Source organism: Strix uralensis, chromosome 19 (assembly GCF_047716275.1).
Source record: "Strix uralensis isolate ZFMK-TIS-50842 chromosome 19, bStrUra1, whole genome shotgun sequence".
In the NCBI taxonomy this organism is placed as follows: Eukaryota; Metazoa; Chordata; class Aves; order Strigiformes; family Strigidae; genus Strix; species Strix uralensis.
Window position 1 is genome coordinate 12,560,087 of NC_133990.1, and position 25,243 is coordinate 12,585,329.

At 39.7% G+C, this 25,243-nt stretch overlaps 1 protein-coding gene across 2 annotated transcripts in view; it reads right to left on the reverse strand.

Annotated features, from left to right (window-relative positions):
- The window catches only part of COPRS (coordinator of PRMT5 and differentiation stimulator), a 159,570-nt gene extending 134,748 nt beyond the window's left edge, over positions 1-24,822 (reverse strand). The window contains exons 1-3 of one of the 2 annotated variants that reach the window (XM_074889197.1): positions 24,709-24,822; positions 23,901-24,158; positions 21,231-21,886 (exon numbers count right to left, since the gene is read on the reverse strand). In XM_074889197.1, the coding sequence (XP_074745298.1) occupies positions 21,717-21,886; positions 23,901-24,158; positions 24,709-24,793 (513 nt within the window). In that variant the 5' untranslated portion in view covers positions 24,794-24,822 and the 3' untranslated portion in view covers positions 21,231-21,716. Of the gene's footprint in view, positions 1-21,230; positions 21,887-23,900; positions 24,159-24,708 lie in introns of those variants that run through there. The other variant, XM_074889198.1, reaches the window with a different exon arrangement.
- Between the last annotated feature and the right edge of the window lie 421 nt (positions 24,823-25,243).

The following is a 25,243-nucleotide window of genomic DNA, read 5'->3' on the forward strand; positions in this document are numbered from 1 at the left end:
AGTTACAATGGGAAAAAAGCTGTTATCTTCAGTTTGGTGCTGAATTTATGCATGAACTTGAAAAAGTTATGAGAGCTGTAATTTAATATGAAAAGCAACCTTTCCTAGTCAGTCCTGTAAACTGTTATTTGTAATGCTTTGCATCTAGTGAAAAATTAATAAGATGGAGAAAAAATGAACTAGCTCCAAGCCAGATTCTCAGCTGAGTTTAGCTTGCATTGATCCCCTAGAGAGAGCTAGTTACATTACAGGTTCCCCAAAAGGCATGATCTGTATCCACAGTCTGCCATGCTATATTCTGACAGCCTCTGCAACAAATGAATCTTACAGCTGAAACACTCAGCAGATTGAGAAGGGAAAGCAGCATGGGGAGAGATTTTTGAAGTATGCAGAGCAACTCAGTGGCACTGTGGAAAAATAAGAAGAGGAGAGTGGAGCTCCATTGCTCCATTCCACAAAGCCCAGATGGAGACCTCTGCTGCTGGAACCTTCCCTCCATCCCAGGTCAGAAGACCTCCTCAGCAGTACTGCCAGCTTCCCCCTGAAACTCAAATTGGTTAGGAAAAAAAAAACCCAGACATAAAGCATTATCTTGTCCCTTCTGCCAAAAATGCTACAAATGGCCTTTGACAAAGAGCGAAGTGGGTGGATTTTGATAACATCAGAACAGGATTTACAGTTTTTTGGCCACTGGGGATTGGCCACAGTATCTTAATCTCCGGATAATTCTCCCCTTTGACTGTCTTTTCATCTTGCCCACGCTGCCTGAGCTGCACTCATCCTTCCCTCCTCTCCTCCACCATTGCTCTGCTTAGCTGCTCTCTTCCTAAGACATCACACAGTTATAAAACAAAATAGTGCCACTAAATCACTGTTTGCAACACTTGTATCATCCACTGTGCTTGCATGCAACATCCTCTTCTCCTAGACTAAATCAGCCTTGTCTGTTTAGGAGAGATCAGCTCCTTAATACTTTGATTTCTACAGCGCTGACAGCTGTACCCTTGTCAGTTCCTAGGCTCTAGCATAACACAGGTAATGACCTATTGAGAAGATCAACTTACCATGGTCAAAAGTCTGCATGAGATGATGACCCTAAGGGCTTTTAAGCACACCACCTGGCAATACCCATGTGCTCAGCACCCTTCTAGATCAGACTTAAACCAAGCCAGCTTAGCAAAACTCTTCATTCAACTGGAAACAAAGACAACTCACTGTCACCAAAGTAGGAGTAGAGAGCAACCAAGAAGATTTAGTGCTTTGACTGGTAAGTCTAGAGACACTGCAAGGCTGCCCAGACAATCCAAGACTCATATCCACCACCCCAGCTGTATGTTTTAAGGCCTCAGTTTGTGAGCCCTCAGTAAATCTGTCTTCAAAGTTCTGGCAGCAAATTATCTCACACCAGAGGTGTTATGAGTAAAGGAGCATAGCTTCAAAAAATTAGTGAGTTGGGGTGTATTGTTATGCAACTGAAGAGCACGTTATGTACCTGGCATCCAGTGACACCTTGGAATGAGATGAAAGACATGTTTGCTAGCACACCGACCAACCACCACTCATTAAAGTGAGCTTCCTTCTGCCATCTCCTTCCCTTATGGCATGAGCAATTTTTACTTTTTCTTGACATGACACAACGTACTAAAAGTGAAATGATCCCTCCCATTCTCTTTGCTGCTGACTCACAGCAATGGTTTATGTCAACAGCAGTTATTTGACAAGTTGTCCAAAGGTTTAAACCCACAGGTACTGTATATGCAAACTGAAGAGATGTATCCTTGCATCTTCAATCACGCACACATCAGAAGGGGCAGTGGCACATGGTTAAGGAGATCAGCCTAATACTGGGATTCTCCACAAGGATTGGTGTACTCACTCAGACTCTGCTTTCACAAAGCCCCCCACAGCTGTGATACAGCAACTACTCAAACACATACAACTATTTATTTCCTCCAGCCAAGTTAGCTATTTCTCTATGATGATCTGATGCAGAACAGAACAGCTCAGGAGTCTATCCCTACAGAGTAAACTATAGCTAATACAAATTCTAACACATTTTTCCTCCTCTCTCCCCACTTAACCCTCTAGTAGGGAAGAAAAAAGGGTTTAAAGGTAAGGTTTGTTTTAGTCAAGGTTAGAGAGGAAAGACACTACTGTGCTGGGATGAATGACTTGGAATTGAACTCAATTATCCCCACTCCACGTGTCTCTGAGAAAGTTATTCCTGTCTCTGTGCCTTAGCTGCCAATCTGTAAAACAGAGTAAGACCTACTGTTTCCCATCTCTTGCCCACCTTGTCTATTTAGACTGTAATTCTTCAGAGTGAACTTTTATTTACATGAGCTAAAACACCCCAAACTAACAAGAAACCCCAAACAACTCTCCCCCATTTCTGGCCTCTTTTTTTTAAAAAAAAATAAAATCTTTTGAATGAGGCATTTCCACACAGATACTGTCTAAATGCCGTTCACACAGAGCCACTGAACAAGATCCCAGGAAGATACAGCACTAACACCTGAGCAGTAAATTTCTGAAGAGGAAGTAAAGCTGCACTGCTGCTTTACTGCAGCTACTACCAGCTCCCCCCAACCTGTCTCGCTCCTTTGACTTCCGTTGGGGCAAAGAAGAAGGGGAAAGATCACATCTCCACAATGAACATCACTCACAGAGACTGCAGCAGGCAGGCTGAAGGTGACTGTTTTCTATGGATCTCTATTTCAGAGAAAGCTAGTGATTCAGGACCAGAAGCTATGGCAAATGCCATGCTACTGGGTTACCATCACACCAATGCTCCCCTTTGATCTCGGTATCTATTTTCATTGCAGAGACAGAGCACACATCTTTAGAAAACAAAAAGTTAATTCACAAGCAGTTTCAAAGCTACAGACAAATATCTCCAATATGCTGCTTACCTTTGTCTGCAGCTTTGCCAGTGATCTGAAGACCAAGTTGGATAATCAGTGGTTTAAGATCCAAGGATCTCAAGGTACTTTCACAGAAAATAATAAAATGGATGACATCCATAGGAGATAAGTGTCATTACTATAGCATATTTTACAGTGGGATAAAAATTAACCTAGGCTAAACTTAATTACCATTACTAAAGCAAGCCAGAAATATAATGAAAATCTGATTCTCAGTTGCTGGCACTGGCTGGGCTGCTTCCCCCGTCGTACAATTACTACAGAATCCTGCTCGTCTTCACTCCTGCAGAAACTGAGGAGAGCTGCTCAGAAGCAGAGTTCAGCAATAAACAGAAAGGCATTTCTGGTGAAAATTCAAAATGACAACAAACAAAAAAATCCCCTTTGGCAGAAGAGATATTTTCATTTGGAAATGCTGCCAGTGTATCTTATGGGAGTTGTAGCCTGGGCCCATGAAAGCTGACAATCTGCTACTGAATGGCTGCATTATTACCCTCTATAGTTTTACTTTCTTAACCAGACAGGACCAATCTTTGGAAATGGGAGACAGTATGAAAATAGGCATACTAGGGAGCCCAGTCCCAGAGAATGTAACGTGAAATGCCTTGGAAGCAATTTTACATTTCCTAAAGGAAGCACACTCCATTTCTGAAAGAAATATTTCAGATCTCTGAAATGAGGATTTCTTTTTTTAAAACAGGGAAAACTTTTGGCAGAAAGCACATTTTTTCACCCCCAAAAAAGACAATGATTGCAACATAGTATAACTTTATTTCCCTTTTTGTTTCGACCAACATTACTTCTGAGCATTTAAGCTGATGCTTGGGAACAAAAATGGAAGCTCTACACCTTAAAAAGCCATCATTTTTATGTAAAATATGAGGATAACATAGTCCACTATTCTTCTGATGAACTCTATTCATTTTTTCTCCCTCAGCCCTTCCAGTACCCTGGATCCTTTTGCCTGTTGTGTCCACGTCCTGCACTCCACTTCATATCTAAACTAAACCCTAGGCACAATGACAGGACAATGAAGCCTTGATCAAGCGCTCTGAGCTCTACTGTAAATACATCAGATAGGATGAGATCTTCCCATTTGCCCTCTATAAGCTCTGGATCAAGTCCAGAACAAAGAGAAGTTTATTAATGCACACACATTCCTACTGGCCTTTGAGCTCTTTGGCAAAAATTGCTTTAAACAGGCCCCTGTAGAGACTGAATGAGCAGTATTCAAATATTTACATTGAACAAGAGAGTTAATTACACTTCAAGACATTAGTAAGATTCACTTTGCTGCAACCTCAGCAACATACTACAGCAAACCAGCAACATAAACCATTTTCCGCAATCTGAGGCGGGCAGCTTTCCATCTGGGTTTCAGCTAAGGCAGGAATGTTTCTGTCTACAATAGAACCTCACTAATCAGCACTTCACTAATCCACACGTTTTATTAACTTCGCCAAAAAACTCACAGCCTCTCCCTGCCCCTCAGCAAAGATTTAATAGCAGAGACCTCAAGCAAGGTCTTTCATTACCAAAACACATTTTTTAGGCAAATGTTACGTGCATGTGAGTCAGACATTACAAAGCAGTTTGATAAATAATTTGAGCAAAACTAGAGTTGTCAAAGACTGAGCCAAATCTTATGCATATCTGGAGAAGAAAACCCAAGGCAACTTGAAGCTGAATCTACAAAAGAACATTTTATCAAAAAACACTTAATCCTTAGTATCTCTCAGGATTTGGCCCTTTGTGAACAAAATAACACACACAAATGAAATTTACTTCCTTTTAAATTAACGCTACATTTACCCACTTACTTACTGGCTCACAAATTCAATAACTTCCAAAGAAGTCTCCCTTCAGCCACTTTTGACACTTCATTCTTCCTTTCACAGGGTAGTCTGCATCCTTTAAATGTAAGCCAACAGAAAAAGCAAAGCCAACAAAAACATTTAAATATACTCTGGAATTAAAAGCTCTGTCCATCCCAGTGTCTTAGCTCTGTGCTTAGTGTTCGTACCTCTCTGTCCTAACTGTTAGCACTTAAAAGTTTGCTGCTATAGCAGCTCCGTTTGTCAAGCCTGCCAAATATTACCCACATGCCATCCTTACAAATGAAACTAAATGACAGCACACCATTCATTATCCTTCCACTTCCAAACATATTTTTAAACAAGTGAGAAGATAACCAAATTTACTAAGTTGCTGGGTTTTTTCTTCCTCATCAATTATGCTTGCTATTGATATAGAATATGAATAATACAATCTATAAATTATGTACATGCATTTATAGAGGAACATAAGGGAAATTCATATACAGAAAACCAATATATTGGATGGCATTTATATTGATCCATTTCTACATTTTTGTATGAAATATTTAACACCACATAGAAAGGAAGGCCATTTAAATTCTACAAATGTTATTTCATTACATCTATTGTTTTTTGACTTTTTAGTTGCAATTTCTGTTAAGATTCAAGCAATTAATTTTAGAAGCATGAATAAGTACACGCAAAGAGCATAGTTTCCATTATTTTCATAATTCCAGAAAAATTATTATAAAAGCTACCTTCATCTGTAAGGAACTGACCAAAAAAAACCCCACCAACAAACTAACTCAGAACTTAAGAAGCTTGTATCTTGTATTATTATGTTTGGAAGGGGAGTGAGAAATTAATTGGGTTTACTTTATATATTTTGAACAGTGTATTGCTAGATTTCTTCACAGGGTTTAGTTAAGACCCTTACGAGCAGTAATGTACTAGTGCTCCTCCATCTGCAATGACTAGCGCACTAGACAGAAGAAAGTGAATGACTCCAGCCATCAATAATTTCTGAGACTGTGTCTTTTCAGGTCATCAGCTTGAACTGGAAAGCCATACATACTGAAAGCTGTACATTCAGCTAAATAACTTGTGAATGTCTCTTTTCCAGTGCATAGGCATTCAAAACCCCAGGATTTACATGTTTGCATGGGGTCTCAGCAAACTGCCCAAGCACTGAATTTGCACAAAGACAACAGGCAGAATGAAAGAATACGCAAAAAGCAGCTTATTCTCCCACGTAAATTAAACAAACCAATGGATTAGAGGCCTGATTTGTCCAAAACACAGTTGGGCACCCCTTTAAAAATTCACCTGTTCAAGAGATTTTGTTCCCCAGGCAACACTCCGGCTGCCCTTGCAGGTGCTCAGAGGGACTGTGAGCACCTGAACCCCCAGGGATCCTGCCAAGTCCACTTGGCCTATGATGACATTCACATCTCACCAAACCCACCTCTCCCCCAATTTCCCTGGCCTACAATATAGCGTAAGCATTCACAAGTTCTCTCTGGAGTGCCAGATCACAGTTCCAGGCAAAGATATGATATAGACACCATATATTCTCCTTGAGGGCTAAGGAAAAAAAAGAAGGGAAGCCTCAGCAAACAGATGGTGTACACAGAGGAGGGGAGGAAGCCGCGGTCTCACATGGTCAATTCAAAAGCTACAGACATCCCTGCTTCACATAACATCCTCTGTACTGCCACAGTCCAGAAGAGCACAGAATCTAGGCGCTTTTACACAAGCTCATTTAGAGAGCACATCTTTCAGCTAGCATCTGGTGGTCAGAGTAGATGCAGGTAGATACAGCCAGAGAATGGGCCATCAGCTTGACCATCCCCATCTGGCTCTGGGCTCTTCAAAATCTTATTTCCTCAGTCTAGCAGAGTTAGATGGATAAATCAAAAGCATGGTTCCTCCAGAGCTCTCAGTCCTGGCAGCACTCCTAGTTGCAGATGCATTGTGCTGGATTTACAGCGAGTAGTGCCACAAGCCTCAGGAATCTAATAGTTTATGTCTGTTAATGATCTAACTCAGTTTATTACACAGATCTTGACATTTTAAATTAAATTACACTCTTAAAGAAGCATACAAGAAACCCCAATGAACCACGACTTCAAGTGAGACCACTAAAAGTAATCCTCGTACCAAACAGTAACAGTCTTGTTTGACTGCGTGTTCACTCACTATCATCATTTATTCTCCAAGTACAGATTTCTGTTCAATCCCTAAGATTAGGTCAGTAGGTCAAAATTGGAAAATACCACGTTGCATCTGGAGAGCTGAATGCTGCTTCTGTCCTTGAGAGTTAAAGTAACGTTGAGATGTTCAGACTTTCTAATCCAATATTCCCCTTTGCCTCTATTTGAACAACGCTGGAAAGACAGGCTCTGTGCATCACTAGTGGCAAGACCCATACACCCACTCGTATGTCATTCTCAACTTCCCACTAATGTTTACTGGGGGATATTTTAATTTATTCAGATAGATGCCCTGCAAAACACCCACCTCACCAGAACAGACATGATACTGAGGCAGGCTTTGACTTTGCACATCTTTATCAGTTACCTCCAAAGCTTGTGTTGTCTTAGTTTTGGAAAACTACTCTGCTTGTTGCCTCTTCTTTTGAACTGTATTTAATAATAACATACATTTTGACCTTCTATAGCATATACTGCCCACGAATAAAAAAATCAGGTCACACACAACTCTTCTGCATGAGATGGAGATTTTGTCAAGATTCCAGCGAAGGGAGTCCAAAGAAACTAAAAGATGCATCCCATCCACGCAGTTTTGTGTGTCATTATGAGGAACTGAAGAGAGACCAACTAGTTCTTCTGCCTTAAACTTAATCCCAAGTATCCCTTTTAAGAAGGCAAACGTTCTCCCCTCACAGGCAGACGAGGAACAGAGGGCGCTTGAGAGCAATTCTTCTCAAGCTTTGAAACGGCAATAAATCCCTTCTTAAAGGGTTTGCTTAAATGACTTCTGAGTTCAGGTCATCTGATCTACCCTGACACGTGGGCTCCTCTTCCTCCTTGCTGGGTTAAACTCCGCTTTGCATTCTTGCATCTACACTGTCACAAACATACCTCACTAGCTAAACTCTCCCTTTCCTAAGCAGCACAGAAACTTTCAACAGACCAGTCTGAGATCAATGAACAACGGAATTCTCCCATGATCTGCTGAAATCACAAGGGTTAATGTCAAATTGCAACCTTAGCTGAGCATGAGGGACAGATGTGACAAAGCCTTCTCTCCTAAGACAACCTGCTTTGTATTCAACAGACTAGCAGAAACATACCCTGCACAGTTATACATCTGGAAATCCATCTCTGGCATGACTATTTCAATCAACTTCAGTACATGTGGTACGATGCATATGGCAGAGAGACTTTCTCTATCAAAGCAGCATCTAGCAGCCCAGTATAAATGATATTAAGGAGAAGATTAAAACCCAAATATATCTACCGATTATTTCTTGCTTGAAACAGTCAACCCATGGATCTGAGAAACTTTCAAGCTCCATTTTCTTTCTGAAAAGCTAATAAAACCATCTCTCCCACTTTATGGATTACACCCCATTTGTTCTCACTACTCCAAATTACAGCGTAAGATTTCAGTTAAACTTAGGCAGAGGCAGGATGCCAACGCCATATTCTGTGTGCCGCCAAACATGCTGTAAACACACAAACACCTACCTGTAAACATGCACAGGATTTATATGAATATACTACACATACAAATTCACTTTATAAACAGAGGCAGACCACACCTCAATCTTCCAGTCTGCACAGAGATCCAACTCCTACACCACTGGGAATTTCTAGATACGTTCAAACTTGAAGTCAACCCTGGGTGTGCTTTGACCTCTGAATTTTTGGGCCTAAGACAGATCTGAACTTGCACAGAAAGTTTTCACAGATATCTCCTCAATCTCTAAATCAGACCTTATATTTGAAAGAACCAATTTATTGGTAGTAGCCAGCAAAAGAATTACTGCACTTAATGTAAATATAAATTAACAGCTGTTGGAACAAAATTGGTTGGTATTTGTTATTTTTATAAAGGAATTTAATAACACAAAAATCAGGAGAGACCTAGCACAGCTAATAAAATCAGCCTGAGACATTATAAAATTCATTAGGTCTTTGTCTCCACCTACTGTATGGAGGAATAATACTCGTAACTCCTTGAAGGATACAGATATTTGATACATTTCTCATTTTAAAAACCCAACATCCATTTCATACAGATCAGAGTACTTCAACATTTGCCAATTGTTACACCAGCAGCTGTTAAAAATCTAACATTGAGAGACAATCACAATGTCTTCTTTTACTTAGAATAGATCATTAGCCCATAATTATTGCAAAGTGGCAACTGTTATGGTTTTATGGTACATTCTTCCTTTATAATAAAAAAGTTTTGAAATACAAGAAACTGCTGAAAATAACTTCTGTAAGCATAGGGGGTGATTTGGAAACTTCCTGAACAGGAATGAAAATTAAAAGCCTTCATAATATTTACTTCAATTTTTTATAATGACCAACAATTATATTTCAAAAAAACCCTGCAGGATTGCAGTCTAAACCTGCACAGGCCTGTGAACACTCTCAGGTGTAAAGGCAAAAGGAATTAAATAAAACAGTCTTAATTAAAACTCTCAATCTGTCAAAATCTAAAAGAGATTACAGAGAAGTCTGATCTATGGTTGCTCTATACTTTGCACGTCCTAATTTGACAAAACAAAATGCAGGTTATGAACTTTTTCTAAAGATAGCTCTTTCCTGCTATTTTACCACTCATCCGACCAGTTTCTTTCTTTCCTACCTATCACTAAATTTCTGTACAATCAGAAGCTAAAATAAAGCTTTTCATTGCTATGGAATTGGGAAGACTGGTGCCAGACTCTGCTTGAACAGAAACTGGGGAAACCCCAGGAGTCCATTAAAAACTTGATTGAAATTGTCAGGCTGATGGCAGAGAAACAGCCAACCTGCACAGCAAGGGGGAACAGATGCACCCCAGGCAATTTGATGTTTTTATTTATTCAAACCACATGTTGTTTCCAATCCTCAGAATGTGTTCAGGCAGCAGATTCAAAAGTGCCAGAAAATTGAACTTTGAAACACAGTGGTATTGGTGAACAAGCTCTTTCAGAAATATGCCCTGGATGTACCCAAGTATGTACTTGTAAAGGTGCATACAGGAATGATTTTGTTTTCACAAAGAACTGTCTTGACTGCATGTTGTGGATCTGTGAGGGTTTTCAGCTATTTTGAAAACTGTAGGATTTAAATAACCAGTTCCCTGTTTATTTAATATGAAAGAGAGGATATGGATACTGTGGCAATTTCAAATTTTAATCCTTTTCTTCTCTGTGTACAAAATTATATGGATTTTTCCTACTCCAACTCAAGAGCGTGCAAAGTGGATAAAGGCTCTTACGGGGCAGATGGACCTAAGGATCTCAAAGGCTTAAAAGAAACATCTTCCATTCAACTCGTCATAAACCTCAGGAAGTGCAGTAACCACCTATCTATTTCATCTGAAATAAACAAGTAGAAGATTTTATATGCATATCCAAGCTGCAACAAAAGTTGCAGTCAATATTACTTCATCACTTGTTTTTCATCTTCACTTAAGGAAGCATTCAGGCACTTCTAGAGCCCACAATCAACAATTAATTCGGCCACAAGTGGTACACTAGAGACCCACACCCTCCTCCTCTGTGGACACAGCAGGCTGAAAGGTATCACTGCACCCCCCTCCAGCTGGGCCAGCCTAGCCCACGTCAGGCAGGAGGGCGAGGAAGGGAATGGGGAACCATGTCACCAGGAATGCCATGGCTTGGCCAGAGCTGCACACTCACAACTAACAACTGAACGCTTTCACGTATCCTGTCAGATTGTTTTCCTGAAGGACAAAGCTTTGCAGCTCCAAAGCAAACAGACTTAATTCAGCAAATGCTTTCCCTCCATTCATTATTTACACAGACACAAATATACACGTTAAAAATAATTATAAACCATAAGCAGTAGCTCCACATTGGATAAAAAACGTTTGATAATATAAAGAAAATGTATGGCCACAAGAGAGTCACCTTTGCATAATAAACCTAGAGGACATGATGGGAAACACCTAACACACACTTTTTTGTGTTCAGTATAAAGGGAACAATCCCTGACAAGCAATGTCAGAAGCACTTGATCTTTGACCTTTGCTGGGCAGATGTGCTGTTGGTACAGGCCAGATGCCAGGATGACAGAGCAAAATCCTTTGGTTTTATTTCCTCTGCTTCACTCTGCACTGTTTTTATAACCTTGTTAATATTATCATTTATTGAGTTCAGTGAGGTAAGCTGCATAGGAATTGTCTAACAGGATCTCACCACAGGGCTTCTGTCCATCCTTACATGTTACAAGTAACAGATGATATTTTCCAACGGACTCATGAACATTCAGCAGCAATCGGCCATGATGACAATGGTGGCAGCACCTGCAACTTCAGAGGAAATGAGCCCTAATGGAACAATAATGGCATATCTTGACCATAAAAGTCATGCCTCATTAATCTTTTCATTTACTAGTCAAGGTGTACTTTACAGCAGAAATATTCAGAAGTGCAAGACCAGTTTCAAGAACAAGTAAATGGGCATAAGCCACTCATATAAACACAAATGTGTGACTACACATTCTCTTAATAGCACTCACAAGAGACCCACAGCTGTATTCGTTAAGAGTTTTGCCCACATTCAGTGGGCAGCTGCGAGTCATACTTGTCCTCCCAGCCAAGGGATGGTCACCTCTGCCCTACAGTACAGAACTGAAGAATATGATTTAAATGAGATTTAATTCAAAGATGCTGTGAAATAAAAACATATGTTTTGGGAACAGCTATATTTCCAGCTTTTCCAATTCTTCGTGGCAACAAGTTCCACCAACTAATGCATGCAAATTAAAAGCACTTTTGAAAGTTCTATTTCATTATACTGAAAGAATGGGAAAAAAGGGATTCTTCTTTGAAGTGAAATGCACTGCAGACCTGGAACTAAGGAAGCTTTGCTAACCACAGCAACATTGTAATTTTCATTATAAATTTTAATAGATATTTAATTTGGCAAATCACAGACTGGCATTCAAGCCATTTTTTTCCAGAGGGCCTATGCTTTTCAATACATGAAGCTATTCATGTGTACTAGCAGTGGCCTCTGAAGCACTTCACAACAGAGCTACCTTCCAAATACAATTTTCATATCAGCCTTGACAAAGAAAATTTGCTAAGTGGTTTCTACTTCTGCTGTTATTGTCCTTGACAACTTTTTTTTTTTAAAACCAAGTGAAGTGTTTGCAAATATTCTTTTTTTTAGAAGACAGAACAGGCAATGTTCTGTGGTGACTAACTCATAGGTTGTTAAGAGTAGCTGAAATACTTTGTCTTCCAAATCCTGTTCAGTATCCAAGTTATTTTAAAAGTATGTAGCTGTATGGATAGAAGATTAATGAATAAAGCTGGCACTGAGCTATAGTAGAATGTTACATCAGAATGAAATCCACCTGCAAAAGGCTTTCTGAAAATCACTGCTGAAGAGAAGACTGCTAAGCAAGAAAAAAAATGCTATTTATTACTAGTGAATTTGATGAAGCACTTTAATAGTAGAGTAAGTTTCCATGCCTAGGAATAAACTGCATTCCTCTGTTGTACACTGCAGACTGTAGAAAGCTTAAAAACAGGAAACTATTTCACAAATCCAGAACTTTCTCAAGATAATTATGACAACTCTTAAACACGACAGACTCTCCACTGAACATATCTCTATCAGATCTTAAGTGCGTAACGATTTAAAAATCCACAGTCAAAAATATCATCAGTGAAAATATGAAGTCAGAAGGAATTTGGGATATGTCACATTACCACAGTTCTAGTCTATCAGTGTATGCCAACAACTGTCATGATTCATAGGATTTTGCACTAGAGTACTAGTTTTCTAGTAGAGTACTAGGACACGCTACCCTGCTTCTGGGGGGGACCATGAAGATGAGAGACCTGGTACACACGTATGTCATGTCCTCTCATTCAGTAGGGCCTCTATGGACCACCTGAAGGACAAATTAGATCACATGCAGTCTTGCGCAACAGAAGAAAAAGAATACCATTCATTTAACAGTGGTGCAGATACCATATTTCGCCACATAATATCAGAGACAGACCTGTAAAATTAGACAATCACTACAATATCAGTTTTGTGATAGTAAACAGGCAACAAAAAGGATGAGAGACAACATGTAGAAAAAAATAAATCACAAAATCAGAATCTTTAAACAGTAGCATTAAAACACAGTCAATGGAAGTGTTAATGAAAACAGCAATTAGTCTAATTAAATCATCCCTACAGCATCCGACGGCAAAGCACATTGGTATACCTATCATTTTACCAAAGCAACAAGAAGATAGTTAAAACTACCGAGCTGTTAAAATAAATTAGCCCTAAATATCATCCTAGATGTAATGATAGAATCAATATAAAATGAATGCTAAGTCTTCAATCATACTTATTTTTTTAAAACGAAGAATCTATCTAGCCACAAGTACCTATTCCTAGATTGCAATCCCCATGAAGAGAAGCAATGAGATCCCTTGGGTAGAAATTTGGAATAGCCAAGAATAAAGAAACTTATTTGTTATTATTAGAACATGAAGGATATTTGATAAGACATGGAGAAAACAGCTGTTGCCTACATGATTAAAATAGCATTGAACGGTCAAACAGAACCTGCATGGATTAATCATGGGAAGAAGTGCTAAAAATAAATATCCCTCTCACATCAGTGTCATGTCTAAGGTAACATAGCAAGTACAGCAAAAAAGGATACAAGGCACTCTAAACTAGAGAAGGGAAAGCTCACAGCTCAATTAGGTGAGGCTTCAGTTAAAGAGGAAGTAATCAAGTCAAACTTGAAGCATGCCGCAATTGTAAAAATGAGCACAGTTACTGCCCACTCTCTGTGTTCTCCCATATTTACATTTCAGCCTCCAGCCACACACACTGTTGATAAAATTCTTGAGTTGTTACACAAGGTGGATGCTGCCATAATAGAGAACATATTTATTTTCTTTAGCTAGCACTCATTGCTGGGTCTTTGTACTACAGCTAGCAAGAAAAACTACATTTAACCCCAGGCAGAACCACCATGAGGTACAAAAGACACAAAAAAAGGAAAAGAATCCAAAATGGAAAATTCAAGCAGAAAGTGAAACACAAACTAGAGATAAGCCCTGAAACCAGAAAAATCCTGTTGCAAAGCCTTGAGGACTGAATGGTGGTGGAAGCTAGCATTAAAGCCTTAGTAATATCCAGTACCAAGGTAAGCTGAATGGGAATAACTAAACCAAACTTGAAAGGATATGCAGCGTAAGAGGTTGTTTCCAAAGTACCTGGAGTCTCTATGGAACAGTTAAGTCCATTAGTAGGACACTGAAGGTAGCCCTTTTGTTTACAGGCAGGCAGGATCACAAAGGCTGGGTGTTACCAATTTTCCCAGTCCTATAATACCGAACAGCCATGGTATTATATGACTGAGGAAACTGGTAACACCCAGCCTTTGTGATCCTGCCTGCCTGTAAACAAAAGGGCTACCTTCAGTGTCCTACTAAAACAGCCGTGCTACTACATGCTGGCAAAACGTCCACATCTACCCCCTTTTCAGATGGAACCTAATTAAAAGTAAATGACAATAACGTAACCTGTAAGTGACAGAGACATGGCTGATTTAAGAACTCGATACATCCTTTAACCCGAGTTACACACTGTGGAGGGCTGGAAGGTGCTTTGTGCAGTCAGCATACCTGAGAAGGGCTTCCCCCCCCGTCAGTGTTAGGTGCTGGGTTTAGGTAGTCACTCTTTTGCACAACAGAAACCCTGCTGCAGTTAATGGGACAGATGATGAGACTCCCCATTCTTTGCTCTGAGAATTTACCTCTGTACATAATTAGAAGCACCATCATTACAGTTAGCGTTCAAAATTGCAGGCAGGAACCAGACACACAAAGTATTCCTATAGGGCTACAATGCACTTTATAGACCACATAAGAAAGCCTGTCCTTAAACCAAATCCCAGACCTGTCTGAAAAACAGTTTGCCCACTTATCTCCAAAAGACCAAATTAAATCTAGTCCACCTACTAACACAAGTGCAGGTAATAGAACTAAATGTAGCTCTTACCTAGTAGACAGGCAGCCTCTGCCTGAGAAACATTTATCTAAGTGGCTTTATCTAGAATGTCTGACCAATCCCACTGAAAAGACCAGACTTCTGGCAAACTACAAGATGCAGAATTAGAGACCAAATCAAATCAAGTATGTATGATGCAGAAAAGCTAAAACTAAACAAAATGGAAGGTAAAAGGTGTTTCAGACCAGGAAAATAATGGCCTATATGAAGAATATGGAACTGAAGGTACTAATAAATCTAACACTGAGAGCAAGGTGTGCCTAGTATTCTAGCAAATCCAGTAGTGACAGCAGACAAGAAAATGATGATGGCTTCTGAATCAGCACTGTGACAATTTACAGGCTCCACCTTGTGCATTCATTTCAGATTACTGCTTGTCCTGCTTCAGTTTGTGATATAATGAGCTAACCACAACTGAAACAAAATTTGCGAACTTCCCTTATGTGTTCTTCTCCTGTAGGAAAGAGAATGCAGCAAGTAAGGTTGCTGTACCAGACCTGGTCCCCCACATGGACCATCTCAGGCTTGCACACAGGGACAAGGGCTTGTTGCAGCAGACCAACACTCCAGGTACTAGGGTGTACATCATCTCATGTGTTTATACTTAATTATTAAACCTGTATTTATAGCTTTGTTTTGTCTGTGAAATAAGAGCTTACAAGATGTGTTAAACCAATATGGAAGAAGCATTTCTTCTGCCACAAGAATTCCTTGGCTGTATCCTGGAGAAGAGAGGGTTAGGCTACATGACCAAAGTGATCCCTATCTATGACATGTACTCATTAAAAGTTTAAAATAGCAGCTATATTAATTTCCCCCCTCCACCCTTCCCCTTTTCCCTAGGGGAGCTTTAAGAGGGGTTCTGAATTGCAATGCAGTATCAGATTTTTTTTATATGAGACCCAGTATATTTTGGTAAAATGAAGTAAATACAGCAACTGGAGCCACAGAAATTTCCCTGGCCTCAAGCAGAAGAATCTAACAGCCCTGCACAGCATAGAATGTAGACATTCCTAGTTATCCTCCTCTATAGATATTTTATTTTCACAAAAGATGCTATTTTGGAGCAGATGTGGTTCCTGAGTTTTCTAATATTGTCCACTTAAGGGTGTATCAAATCAAGACCAACCATGTCTCTCCTGACAGAGGGTGCTTTTGGAGCTACTCAGTTCAGTCCCCAACTCCTTGCAGAGAATCCACCTGAGACACTACCAGCTCAGTATTCACTCGTGCCAAATCCCTCAGTATGAATCGGCTCCAACTGGCATTGGCTTTCAGTGGCTGCCTACCCAGACTAGAAATTAATTCAGATCTAGTGATGAACAAGGTTCTAATCTATCACCACTCTCCCTAGAAGTTACTAAGACAACCCCCAATATATTATTCTGATTTGTTGCTCATGCTCCTGTTGGAAGTATCAGCTGCACCTCTGACCTTGCTATTCCAATTCCACTACACTATTGTCACCAACACTGTGAAGACCTGTTCAGCTAAAATACTTTTCCTTACTATCTGGAACCCCAGTTACATAAAAGGAGGCTGTACTCTCTGTTGTGGAATATAGGTCCTGCTTAATCACACTGTCACACCTATTTACTTCCCCCGAAGCATTTAAGCATGTAACGCAGGAGACAGTTACACAATCCCCAGCCAGCTGTAGCCAGCCACTGCTATAATGTTGCACATTTACTCACAAACCTGTAAAGTGTCTGGACAAAGATTACAGATTAAATGGTATTACTTTATCTGTGATCAAATAATTAAAAAAACAACAACATATTTTCTAGTATGTGTTAAGTAACTGAAGGAACTCCTCAGTGAGAATGTGCAAGCTCTGGAGTAGTTCCCAAGGTAGCAATAGAAATACTAAAGAACTTGTTTAATGTTGGAACAACATTCCACAATATCTACAGATTAAAACTGCAAAGCAGCACAATGAGAACTTGGCATTCTCTGGTACTCCAGATCTCAGAGAAGATGTGTTGCTCAACATAAATTTTACTAAGGACCAATAGATCAAAAAGGACTGAGCAGAATTAACTGGTATTTCCTTTTGAGGGAAATAAAACGACAAACTGAGACCTCAGGCTCATAAGCAAATACACACAACTTATGTATACAGCTCAGTCTTAAATTCCTGCATCACACAACGAAAAGATTTTCCAGGTCTAAATGCAGAAGCTTCAGGCAGATCAGAAAAAATGTGGTTAAAATAATTCAGGCCAGAGTCAAGACTTGCTGAATTATAAGAAGTTAACTCTCCTAGGCTGATTTTGGCTACATGTCCTGAAATTAGCTATTGTCAATTTGGAAAAAAACAACAACAAAACAACCTGCAAAGAAACAAATATAGATACTGAGCCACATTCATGGTTTTTGTTCTGTGAAGGTCAACAGAGTTACAATGAATGTAAAGAAAGCCCATTATATTGAAAACTAAAATCCACAGCAATAATGGATTTAGCTCAGAGATGACACAGGCCTTGCATAGGGGGATATACAGGGACAGAGCTTCTGCTTGGGTGATGAGCTGCAACAGTTTATACCAGCTGAGGATCTATGCCAAATGCTTGAAGGAAGCCATTTCCATCACTAAAACCAATTACTAGGGTTGTGTGCTTCCCAGCTTTTTTTAGTAGGTTACAGTCAAGTGTTTTAGTAGGTTACAGTCAAGTTATAGCAGGTTACTTCCAAGCTAGGAAGCTATGCCATGAGCAGCTGCTACTCCCAGAACAAACAACTCCTCCACACTTTTATCCTCTAATACTTAAGCCTCCGATGTCTATGTTTGCAATACAGAACCACAGAGGGTAAGTATCACAAGTTCCTTCCCCGTGCCTACAGAGACTTACCCACTAGCTTCACAAAATGACCTTTGTTACAGTGGGGTTTACACTGGTGTCCTTGGAAGCAGCAGATGGTCAGGATGGGCTGCTGCCATCAGCATTTTTCCTTTAGTCTGTGAAATTATTTACATAGTCCCCTCAACAGCGGAGGCGTTTTCTCAGCATAAGAGCAAAAGCATGCTAGTTAAAAGATGGGACAAAACAAGTCAAGCGGTAGTGTCTTTAAAAGACACTAAAATGGGCTGGATTTTATGGTTATACAAGAGCAAGAAACCACTATCTCAATCTGATATATGAATTAAATGCTGTACCTTATCAACAGGAAATATGAACACATTTCCTTCAATTATTTCCTCTTGCAAATCATTCCCTGTAGGTCTCAAAGGAAACAACAGATGCACCCAAAACAAGTTTTCATTTCTTTGCTGGCCTTTTCAAAGAAAATGCAAAACTCTGGGTTTTGTCTTGTTTTTAACACCTCACTACTTAAGACAAAATTTCTTGCTCAGAGAGTTTGAAGTTCTTTACAAACAGGCTGGTATCTTTACCTGTACCTGTAAAATGGGGAAGTGAGAAGAAAAGCAATGGCAACTCTGGAGTTGTACCCAGGTCTTCTTCTGAGCCACCCTATTATGCCATACTACTAAGGCTCGCCCACAATATAAACCCAGCAAACACATTATCTTGCAGTACAGCCTTCTGTCCTTTGAATGGTATCTTATACTGTAGGTGTAGAAGGGGGAAATCTTGTTAGAGATATATGTGCATTTAACTGAGAAATCTCTGACACTTCTGATAAATTTTCCAACTGATTTATGTACTGCCAATGTGTTTCTTGTACGCGTAAAATATTTACGATCTTGGTGCTGTAATGGGACTCTATTCCCTCCAATAATCTGAGCAGGCTGAAGGGTTGTCGCTCTTGGCTTGAATTGCTGTCTCATGTGTTACCTTATGTTGTTTTTAATTGCAACATGTTCTTGCCTAGAATGACATGCTTGTGTCAACACAAAACAGGCTCAGTGCAAGATTCACAATGGAATTTGAAACACTCTGTAGTGTAGAAACATTGGAATCCATGAGCTTGGTTTCAAATCCTTCCAGGGAGATGCTTTCTGAGAAGTCTGCATCTGGTTTTCTAATCCCACTGAAGTCTGAGAGCATTCAGATCAAGCTTTACATTAAGCCCCTTCCCTAACAAGCAGGGCCAAGATGAATGAAGTTCTATTTGCCAACATATCCCTAGAGAGCACAATGCATCTCTGCTGTAAAATCTTCATGCCATTTTTTCCAAAGCTGGTGGGTGTTCTGTCAGTTTTAACCTTAAAGGGAAACTGAAAGAAATCTTTTAAGTTTACAGTGATTTAAAATACAAGCAGTTTGGCAAGGCAGCCACTCAAGACAATTTCTCCTCAAATAACAAGACAGTCAAGATAGACAAGGCTGATCGCAATTAAAGGTACAGGCTGAAAAACCAAACTTGATTTATAAAATGTATAGAAAATGGCTTGAAGACTTTGGTACTGATGGATTTTTGGAAACATACAGGAAGAAAATCATCCTAAATGATGTTATAAAGACTTCTTGGTTATCCTACACAGAATTCTGTTAGTTTCATCTTTATTAAATACGGTGGGACATCTCCCACAAGCATAGTAAAAAAATATATTAAGCCCGAAGTCAAGTGATGTTCTTTTCTCAGCCATGGGAGAAATTTTTGTCCAGTAAGTATAACTTCAGAGTGAAATAAAAAAAAATGAGAAATCTAATCAGGGCCATGAATCAGTCTCACTGGGGAACAACAGGGATATGCAGAACACAGATCTAAATTGCTATCAACGTTAGAAATCCAGCCCGGGGATCTGACACTTGCTGATTAAACTTAGTGCCAGATGAAAATACGCTAAGCAGGGTAGACAATTTTTTGCTGCCCTCTGCAGGGTAGTGTCGAGCATTGCCATCTACAGCTGAAGCCTTGGAAGCGATAAATAGGCTCACAAAATAATCTGTGCTTTTTCAGAACTTTTACAATTTACTGGTGTATTGTTATTTCAACAGTAATCCGTACTCAATTGATATTTATTAATATTGTGTTTATAAATGCAAGTCAACAATTTTACTCCCATTTGTAAGTCAGTTATAGTTACGCTCAGAGTTTCATTCCACTTTTCTCAGTTAAAGAAGCCACTATATACTCAAACCTGATAAACTGGGTATTTCCATTCCACAGAGACAAGTGCACGTTCTAACTAATGCAGGACTCAAAAGAGCTGCACTCTCTGTCTGATACACAGCAGCCCACAGAACAAAATGCCACACCCAATGTCTCAGCACAGCTAGGCCTTTCTTGTTGTGCAGGGAGAGAAGTCTGTTAGACCATGCTTTCTGCTGTAGGTATGTGTTCTGAAGGCATGCCAAAATAAGTTTTGATGGAAATACTAATCCCTAGATCACTCCATCATGTAGGTGTAAAGAACAGGCCCTCTTTCTTGCATCCTCAACACCAGGTTTCCACTCTACTTGGATTGCTTCCTAGGTACTAAGATGCAGGTGCCAGAAGAAAAGACTCTTCCAAGCTCTTGTCTTCCTCTCCTCTCAAGAAGATGATTAAACAAATATCACTGTGTCATTCACTTCCTCCTTCCAAACTAAAAAGTAAATTATTTCAGTCTCATACATTAGATAATATAAAAAGAAAAATCTCCCCGTGGTAAATGTTAACTCCTCATCTGAGAATAAGCAAACATGGGTGCTGTGCTCCAGTATCAGTCAGTGTCAAAACACAAAGCCATCAAAAAGTTCTTGAAAGATAAGTGATTAATGAATATAAGCATTAGTTGGAGATTATTGTTAATCAAGTAACAGCCATTCAATCCACTTACATACTTCATTTGAGAACGTTTCCTTTAACTCCAAAGCAAAGGCAAGAACGATACGGTTCTAGCTCCAGATATTCTCTTAAAGACTTTATAAAGATATGTGTTCCCATCTCCTCATTTGCCATAACACAAACAACAACAGAACGAACATATCAGCAGCATCAGGAACCTTAATCCACTACTGTTTGAAGGACACTGAGATTATAAACTGCAAGACACTACATAAACGTAGATATTTTCTCCATCATTACACCTCTGATGTCACATGACAATGTTGTGAAGGCAACTGTGAGACTGAAGGATAATATGCCCATATACAAGAGGGTCTGATGTGGAGAAACCTTTGCTGGGAGACAGTCGGAAGCACCCAGTCTTCCTGCTGGATCCAGCAGGCCCTACTGTATGTCCATAAGCGTATTTGCAAAATGTGTATCACATATCCGTAATTCCTTTATACTGAAATACATAAAAATAAAAACAAACCACTCATTCTGTATTTTGTCATGACTAATTTTGTTAAACACCAGTATTAAATACAGAATCACAAACTGCAACATAGAAATACAACAGAGAAGCTGGAAGGAGGAAGAGTTTTTAAAGCTGTCCAAACCAATTTGACAGCATCAAATGAAAGAAAACTACAAGTTACACAGACACACAGGGATCAGCACGTCAAAACTGGCAAAGCTTGGCAAACAAGCTGAAGCTTAGAAATTAAATACTGCCTTTCAAGCAATTCATTAGCAACAACATAGATCTATGTAATACAAAGTCCAGTAATGCATTGACTCCTTACAGCTAGCACCTGCACTCTTGTTTCCAGAGGTCAAGCATGGTCAATTTATAAACAGCTCAGAAGCAGTCTAAGTAAAACTTCAGAGATGGTGTAGCATTTCTGGCCTTATACAGAACTGCAAGCAAGCCAAAGGACTTGACATGACTCGACTGGTGAAGAACATAATCCAACTCAGAAGCCAAACTTCTGAGTTGGATGAGGGTCAACCTCATTCATCAGCATCATCAAACTGGCCAGCCTCGGTCATTCTAACTGGTGGCGTAAAAGCAAGGCAAGCTGCATGGTGACAGCCTGGGTTGTAAAACGAATCCTCTTGCCAAGAGTACGAGGCCAAAAGATTATTTTCCTGAAAGCTTCCACAGTAGAGATCGCCAGCATCTAAAGAAGATCAAAGAAAAGACGTAAACCATGGGAGATACTTAAAAAACCAATGGTACGAGGTAGCATATTACTTTGCAGTTAACTATTTCAATTTGATCTGCCAGCACTCATTAATCAGACCTACAAACAAAGCAAACAGAAAGCTGAGTTTGGTGACATCTTCACTTTAATGAAGGTCCTTGCCGCAGAGACAAAGCAGTTTTCCAAAAAGCTCAGTGATATACCTGGATTCAGAACACCTGACACTAGCTCTTATGCTGCATGCAGTTCTACATTTTCTCCAGGCATAAGAGGTTCATGAAACCATTACTTTTACCTTCCCTGCCCCTTCCTGCTGCCTCCATAATCACATCCCAGTTAGGAACCCTCCAAACCCTTTAAGAACTAGGTCACTGGACAGAATGGAAGGGTGGGGTCCTGTAAAAGCCAGCTCTGAACAACATTTCCACTAAGCTAGAATTAAGCCTAATAAGCCTGTTATTTAACCAACCTAGCACAAAAATAGGGCAAAGTCCTTCAACAGAAGCAAAAGCTTTCTAGCCAGCAGACACTGAAAGGACTGAGCAAATGAAAAGCCCAGAGTATGGGGCAGCAGAGGACCAACACAGTATATCCATGTCAGCCTTCCAGTAGCACTGCCAAACAAGCATTTTAAATATTTTTTTAAAAAGTCATAAAATAACCAAACAAGCACATTTTTTATTTGTAGTGGTTAACAACTCAGACACTTGTACTCAGTATCTTTCACAAGCACCTAAATCCCACAATTGCAGCTTCCTTAGTTTGTAAGGATCTGAAGAACATAAGCTACAGGTAGGGATGAGTTAGTTAAATAAAGGAAGAGAACTTGTGACAGTTCCAATAAAAAAAAAAAATTCAAAACATTCCATAAATTTGAGCCAATGAGAGATTAAAAGGAAAGCCCAGGATGGAAGAGAGAGAAACATGTGAAAAGGAAACAGTCTTTTTCTCAGATTACCCAGTGTGAAAAACCACTACTGTATTTCTATTTTAAAATCAGAATGATTTTATAGGAAGTCTGCAAAAACTTTCCCACTTCCTTCCGTTATCAAAACAACAGAACTTGAATACAACAACCATTCATGCAATTAAAATAAACAGATAACTGATATTTCCTAAGCAAAGAAAGGAGTGTTTGTATTAATTACAAAAGATACACATCAATGAGAAGAAAATGGAAATGGTACTATTCTGCATCAACAAAGACACAGCAGGTTATCAGCCACTGCTGGCTAAACTCCATCCACTTGTTCTGTCCTAACATACAGCCTGCAAATGGAAGGTTGAGACTCTGAGTTCAACACAAGTCACCATGAAACCGGTTACAAACTGGAGGATGAATACAACTATAAAGATGTGGATGAAACTGCTTCTATCCATTGCAACCTTTGTCCATGGGACTGATCACATGTCACTTAAGAGGATCAAACTTCAAAAAACCAGCCAAACCTACCACTAAAAAAACCCAAAAACCAAACAACAAAAAAACCCCCACAGCAAAAGCAACAGCAAACCATACTCTGAGACTGAGCACTTGTATTGCTCCCCTCCAAAGAACTCCATGCTCTAGAGAGACATTACAGTGTACAGTCTGGACCAATTTTCTTGGAGGAAAGGAAGAACACCTTTTACACAAGAAAGTTACATTACTGCACTCCGTGTACCTTTCTCTTCTGCTTCAGAATAACAAAGATACACTAGTCAGACCTAGCTTCTCCAGAGAAACTCAATACACACACAATTCTCGTTACCATTCCACTCCCCAAGAATTCAATTGCTCAAGAGTTTCATGCGAACTTGACAACACTGCCTTTAAATCCTATATTTGACAACAAAATTATGCATTACAAACCCGTAAGGTCCACAACAACAAACATTGCTTCCCAAAATAGAACACAGAGTTATTTAAAACACGTTCTCCTGCAAAGCACCTACCTCCAATCACATACTAACCAAAACTCAAATGAAGCACAAGTAAATTTGTACTCACCGTAAGGATTACATTCAGAGTCCCCCAGTTCTTTATCCCAGTCCTCCACCTCGTACACAGAAGCCGTCTGCAGCTTTGGAAAAGTTACAGCCTCAGGCATACTGGAATCTTCACCACCCAAGTCTTCCAGATCAGGATGTAGGTGAACAGAGTCAACAGGAGAGCCACTGACATCATTTTCATTGTGAGAGATACCAGAGAATTCACTTTCTTCAGACTCACTATCAAGAACATTTGGAATATTCTTCAGCAACCATTCTAAAAACAACAGAAAGAGCCAACAAAGATATTTAGGAATTGAAAAGGAACAATTAAATGCTTAGCATGCAATAATTCGGCCAGGTATATAAATGCGCTTTGTGACTACTAAACCAGTTATATGCAATTCCTTACACATATAGTATCACTACAGTGTTGTTTCAGATGCTTAGAAACATCAGACATAGGCTTGCATCACAACACTAGCCCAAGACAGGATTTTCCACAGACTCTTGTTGGAAAATAACTCTTTTTTAAATAGGGCACAGGACCCAGCAGTCTTGTTTTATCACATTCAGCTGTTGGCATTTATAAATAATAGGTATGTTGAAAAACCACAGCTCTAAGTTTAAAAAAAAATATTTTTTCATAGTATTAATTACTCTTCCATCTAGGCATACACAAATATCTACATGGAAATAATTCATTCAGTGCAGTAACTGAAGAGGCATTTCCCATGCATCACCACGGAGTTTTAAGTGTATTTCCTCAATCAGAGTGTGTTACTACTCAGTGTGTGCTTTGTTTTGCCCTAATACTGTAGACTTACCTTTTCTGGGCTTCCAGGTCATAGTTTCTCTCTTAATAGGAAGCTGTTCCTTCTCAAAGCTTGTGGGCTCTGTGGCAGCAGCCATCACCTACAAGACAAGTTTTAAAGAATCAAGTAGCACCTTTCATCGATTCCTCCAATGAGGCTCATGCAACTTCTACTGCATTTAAGTGTTTCTGAGCCATTGAGCCTGACCTGTTTGTTTGCTCCCTTTTTGAATCAGAGGTTTTAAACCAGACAGGCTTTCATTTCAGAAAGCAAATCTGCAGAGGGACGGCTCATCCTGCTGCTGCCATCAGTCAGCCCAGGCAGCAGCAACCACGGAACAGGCAGTCTCCTCACAGCCATAATCCTGCTGCCACCCTGAGTTTTGGGAAGGGGTCCCAAAATTGACCCAAAATGCGCCAGTCTGGGAACAGCAACTGACTGGGAAAGCTACAGAGGTAATGAAGGCCCAAGAAGCGGAATGAGTACAAGCCCCAAAGACTATGAGCCAGCCACCTTGTAGGAGCCGATGTGCCAAGGAGACAGGAGA